The sequence below is a fragment of the Dendrobium catenatum genome, unplaced genomic scaffold, assembly GCF_001605985.2.
Source record: "Dendrobium catenatum unplaced genomic scaffold, ASM160598v2 fragScaff_scaffold_728, whole genome shotgun sequence".
Lineage (NCBI taxonomy): Eukaryota > Viridiplantae > Streptophyta > Magnoliopsida > Asparagales > Orchidaceae > Dendrobium > Dendrobium catenatum.
In genome coordinates this window covers 94,357-100,163 of record NW_021319190.1, presented here as the reverse complement: position 1 = coordinate 100,163, position 5,807 = coordinate 94,357, and the positions used below count along the sequence as shown (strand labels likewise).

Here is a 5,807-nt window from a genome sequence, read left to right as displayed (position 1 = left end):
GCTCGTCGAGGATTTTCACGAGATGGGGGGATGATCCGATTCAAATAATATTCAACGGTGTTGTCAAAACCGAATCCGACGTCAAAGAATGGTGATCGGACGACGTCGATGTCTCCTCGGGAGTCGAGTACGAATCCGTGATCAACTTCAGGATCCGCCATGCGTCCTTACCGGAAATGAAAGAGCACCAATAGGGAGAAAAGGGGAGATGAGGTGGCGGTAGGGCTTCGATGGGTCGGCTAGGATGGAAGACCCAAAGGTAATGCAGAAAATCTGAAATTCTTTCAGATTTTATTGGTTTGGGGAGGGATTTAATTTGAAAATTCAAATTAATCCAAAAGGGGATAGGGGCGGTAATGGGAGAGGGATTTGGGGCTGATTTTTTGGGGAATAGGAATTAATTTGGGAGAGAGAAGGAGCCCATGAAGGGGCCTGCCAAAATAGAGAAGAGGGAGGGGAATAGGATTTAATTAAGTGGGGCCCACATGTTTAATTAAATGATTTGAGTAAAATCTGTAGTAATTTCAGATTTTAACAAAAAGGAAAGTTTCCTTACTTGAGTGTAAACAGTCGGCAACGTTTTGAATTTCAAATTGGAATTGAAATTCAATTATGACGATTGCCTAAATTCTAGGATTTATTTTAGGAAAGTAATCAATACCTCATGAGAAATTTTGAATTTCAAATGCAAGGCCCAAGAGGGGCCGGCGACAAGGTGGGATGGCTGCAAGGGGTCGACGGGTGGGCTCTTGGCCGGCGGTGTGGTTTCAGCCGGCGGCTAGGCTGGGAGGGGCGGCAGGATGGGTTTGGTGGAGAGAATGGTGGGGAGGAAAACAAGGGGAGAGGGTCACAGATCTTGGGAGGGGGAGAAGGAAATTTAAAACCCACAAACCTCAACTCTGCATTCACAAGAACTCACAAAGAGATCTACCACACTACCTCCTCAAGAACTCACAAAGAGATCTAGAGGAAGCACCACGAACTCACAAAGAGATCAATAAGGAAAAATTTCATTCATCAACATTATCTGATACAATGCATGAGGCCTCCTATAAATAGGCCAAAATGAAATAAAAACTAAAATACATAAATGCCATCGGGGCTACAATATCAATTGACCATCCTTAAGGGTAAAACAGTAAAACTGAAAAATAAAATAAACTACTACATAAAATGACTAAAAATATAAACTCCCGATCGTGGCCGTCGATTTCCGGTGTCTCCGATGGTACACGTGTCGAAATCACTGACGATGTCCTCATCACTTATTGATCTATTTGATATCTATTCTTATTTAATGAAATGTCATATTATGCATTCATACCATTAAGTCTTTATTTGATGATGAACTTCCTTTCTAACAGGCCAGTATCAATTTGTGTAGTCAACATTCATTCAGGTTTTTTTAAAGTCTTTGTTTGCATAAGCTTAGTTATTCATGTCTTATTTTATTTTTTTTCTTGATTTTTTTTTAATTAGACACAAGAATTGTTTGCTAGTTCATCTACATGAAACATACTCTTCATTTATTTATAAGTTCTCCATGAGTTGAGACTTGTATTTGTGCTCCACTCGTCAAATTATCCTTAAGCAAGGCAGTCCTTTGTGTTATTGCATGGCTTAATTTGTTCACTGGTAATGGATTTCAGGCGATGGAGAACAATGAAGATTTGAAGCTCAAAACCCACAGAGAAAGTTGTGAGGATGGTTTAATCGTAGACAAGGTAAGTATACTTCCCATTTGCTTGAGGATAGTTCCACATGGATGTTGAAATCCTTATTTGTAATATCAGAGTAGAGATCCTGTTGCAACTTGATCTTGTTAAAAAATATGATGAATGAGACATGCAGGTGGACATTGTGATTCATAATACACCCCTCACAAAATGCTTCAAATATATGACACAAACAAATTGAACTGAGCAATTGTTATATTGTTATAGCCTCTTTTCTTTTTAATCATTTTATCCAACTCAAGGCTAATTAGAATATGACTTGAGCTTTATTTTAGCGGTCAGTTTTGTTGTTTTGTTCATCATTTTTATTGATCTAAAAAGAAATTCAAAATATTATCAATCTTGATTATATATAAATACAAAATGAAAAGTATTGCCAGATGACCTCATAATCAAGTGCAAACTTAGTTATGATTATTCATAAATTAATCTGATTTGTATGTTTGGAACTTTTCAAAATGCAAACATGAATGAAAGGGCACTAAGGAAATTTAGTCAAATAAACTTTTGATTTGCCAAGTATAAACTTTCGTGACATTAGCTTCCATTTTATGAAACTTATACTGATATTATTCTGGAACTCGTACAATGGTGTCAAAACGTTTAATATAAGATGAAATTAATTGGTAATAAATAGCTCGATAGCTCAGGTGGCAGGATTTTAGTAAAAAACTGGTTCACAAGGTTGACTTTTTTAGTTCTTATTGTGACCTAACATGTATGGCATTCCTTGCTTATTCTTGAGTTACTATGACCAATAGCTACTGGACAAAGCATCTTCTCCATAGAACTTTTGCCTATTTTTTAAATCACTCTTAAGTTATTTTACTTTAAACTTTTTTACCTTCCCCTTGCATCCACGAGTAGGCATGGATTGTTGGAGAAATTTTTTCATCTTTAAAAGATTGCATATTTTGTGATCGAGTAGGGCATAAGAAATATGATATATTACTCAGAATGATAAAAATATCATTTCCTTATGGACTCAATAACAAAAATTACAGTTTTAACAGAGATTCTCCCATTTAATATTTGATTGAATGATATATTTTTTTTATTATGGGGTATGGATGCCCCATAGGGGAAAGCACATATAGTTAATTATATATCAAGCTTTTGGTACTTGAGAATAATTTTGATTAAACTAGTGATTTTCTTTCTTTTGAAAATCATCCAAATATTGGCTAAAGTATTGATTTTAAAATTCATGAAATTCTTGTTTAAAGAGTTTTGGTCTATAGGAATTTCAAATAAAGAGGGAATAACTTGGAATCGGATTTCTTGGAATGAGAGTCAAATGAACGAAGTGGAGTACTTGATTCTAAGAGAAACTTAAGGTACTCAAACTATCCCATGTTGGGCTTTACATTTTAGAATCCAATTTTTATTTAAATTAATAATTTTAATTAGAATGTTAGGGCTTATATTCTAACAACATATATTCGAAGAAATACCCAGAAGTGATGGCTTATGTGGTGATTGAAATCAACCACAACCTCGGACCCTAAAATTAAGGTGAGGACTACTGAGGGGTTGTGCCTTGAACCTAAGTCTAACAAAGTGCTAGAGATTTACAAATTACACCTCACATGAGGCATAGCAAGCCCGACCTTTAGATTTATTGTCCTGCCTGGAAAAGGCTATCAGCTAAACCCATGTAATCGCTTTTAAAACCATGATATATGATCTCCATGCATATGAAGAGTAGGGAGGGTGCTTTTGCTTAAAGGATAGAGCTTATAACTTGATTTTTAGGTCAAGATGCCTGACCATGAGTGCTATGCAGAATGTTGATTCACAATTGCAGATTTTTTAGTTATCTAATTTTTAAGTGAAGGTTGTTCTACATGAGACTCACTGGGCTATACATGATCAATTTAAATTTTAGATTGGCTCCTTGAAGTGAGCCATACAATTTTTTTTTGTTAGAAAAATATGAAGCCTAGTTTATTTTAGATTGTTTACATTTTAATGAGTAGAAAATTTATTTTTATTCTAAGAGCCTACCACATCAAATGTCCAAGCCACACCAAGCAAAATATGGAAGAAACTTAGGAAAAATTATGTATTTCTATTGCAGAATCAGGCAAACAGATCAAAACTTGCTTGTATATATAAATCAAACAACATGATTGTAAATTATAGAGTTCAAGTTATTACAACAAAGTTTGACAGCTGAGTTGCCTGCTATTATACAACACAGTCAAATATTTATTACAAATTCTACTTGTGGGGTATTCATGTAATTATTTGAATTACACATGTGCATACATTGTATTTGTAAATCACATTTATAATGATCTAAACTTTGAAAGAGAGATGCATACAATCAAATGAGTTGAAGCTTGAGAATTTCTCATGTGTTGGTGCATTAGAAGCATGAACAAACATCTCCAATTTTAGAGATTTTTATGAGTTTGTGGTGTTTATTATATAAATACAACAAGAATGAAAGTCTAGAATTTAATATTAGGAGATTAAATGAAGGTTAGGATTTCATACGAAAAGAATCACAATTTTCTTTTATAATAGTAGTATACATAACATATATTGTCAGATAAAAATAACTAAAATCTTAATGTTAGGATTTAATATTAAGAGATCAAATCAGAACATTAAATAGATAAACAACAACAACATCTAGCCTTTATCCCATTATGTGGGGTTGACTACATGAATCTTTATTCTTCATTGTGTCTTGTTAAGAGTCAAATTCTCATTTAAATCTAATAAGGAAAGGTCATTTCTAATATTTTATAACCAAGTATTTTTAGGTCTACCTCTACCTTTCTTAACATAAGTTAAATCTAATACATCTACATATCTACTTTCCCAATCCGGACATCATAAGGTCATCATTTTATGTGGTCAAACCATCTAAGGTGACTCTCTAATCTTATCTTCCATTGGAGCTACTCCAACCTTTTCACATATATGTATTAATAGATAAAAAAATAATAAAATATTATATATTAATTCAGCAGTTGATGTCAACTAACTCCCTCGATCAGTTAAAGTAGCCAAACGCTTGGGGAAATCGAAGCTCGTGAAGAGTAACAGGAGGTCGATGCAGTTGAAATTAGATAACCAAAAAAAAGATTTTGAAGAGGGAACTAAACCATCCCAAAATAATTATTTTGAATATTAAATACTAATTCAATAGCAGACAACCATTGCACTCTCCCGAATCGGTTTATAGATAAACGACATGCTCCTCAGATGATGGCCACACTGCTAAGTACTAACTCAAATTGTTCTATTCACAGAAGAAGATTTGTGAAGAAAAAGCCCTTCAATCCGTCCTAATCCAATCCTCTTTCTCATGGACAAGAAAAATAATCCGACTACCTCAACAAATGTTAGAAGTTTCAAAAGCGCCTTAAGCATTGGTAGGGAGTTATCAAGCCTAAAAATTATAACACGAACGTCAATGAGATTTCATATTAGAAATTTAGAATAATATAAAAATTTGAAAAGATAAAGTTAAGGAGAAATAAGCTGTTAAAGAAAATTAAATTAAATACAACAACAACAACAACACCATCAAGCCTTTATCCCAATACGTGGGGTCGGCTACATGAATCATTTTTCTCCATTGTGTCCTATTAAAAGTCAAATTCTCGTTTAAATCTAATAAAGAAAGGTCATTCCTAATATTTTCTAACCAAGTCTTTTTAGGTCTACCCTACCTTTCTTAACGTAAGTCAAATCTAATACCTCTACTCTCCTAACCGGGTCATCGCAAGGCCGCCGTTTTATGTGACCAAACCATCTAAGGCGACTTTCTCTAATCTTATCTTCTACTGAAGCTACTCCAACCTTTTCACGTATATGCTCATTTCGTATCCTATCTCTAAGGGTAAAGCCACTCATCCACCTGAGCATCATCATCTCTGCCACACTTAACTTAGTATTATGCTTCTCTTTTAAAGGCCAACATTCGGCACCATAAAGCATTGCAGGCCTCACACTACCATCTTATAGAATTTTCCCTTAAGTTTGAGGGGTACATTTCTATCACATAACAAGCCCGATGCATTCCTCCACTTCAACCATCCAACTTGAAATCTG

At 34.4% G+C, this 5,807-nt stretch overlaps 1 protein-coding gene across 2 annotated transcripts in view; it reads left to right on the top strand.

Moving 5' to 3' along the window:
- Window positions 1–1,649: 1,649 nt before the first annotated feature.
- Window positions 1,650–5,807, top strand: part of LOC110094380 (5'-3' exoribonuclease 4) — a gene marked incomplete at its 5' end in the record, with an annotated part of 28,733 nt that continues 24,575 nt past the window's right edge. For both annotated transcript variants that reach the window (XR_002302858.1, XM_020819608.2), the window contains 1 exon segment: window positions 1,650–1,724. Coding sequence is in view for 1 of the 2 variants with exons in the window: in XM_020819608.2 (XP_020675267.1) it covers window positions 1,650–1,724 (75 nt within the window).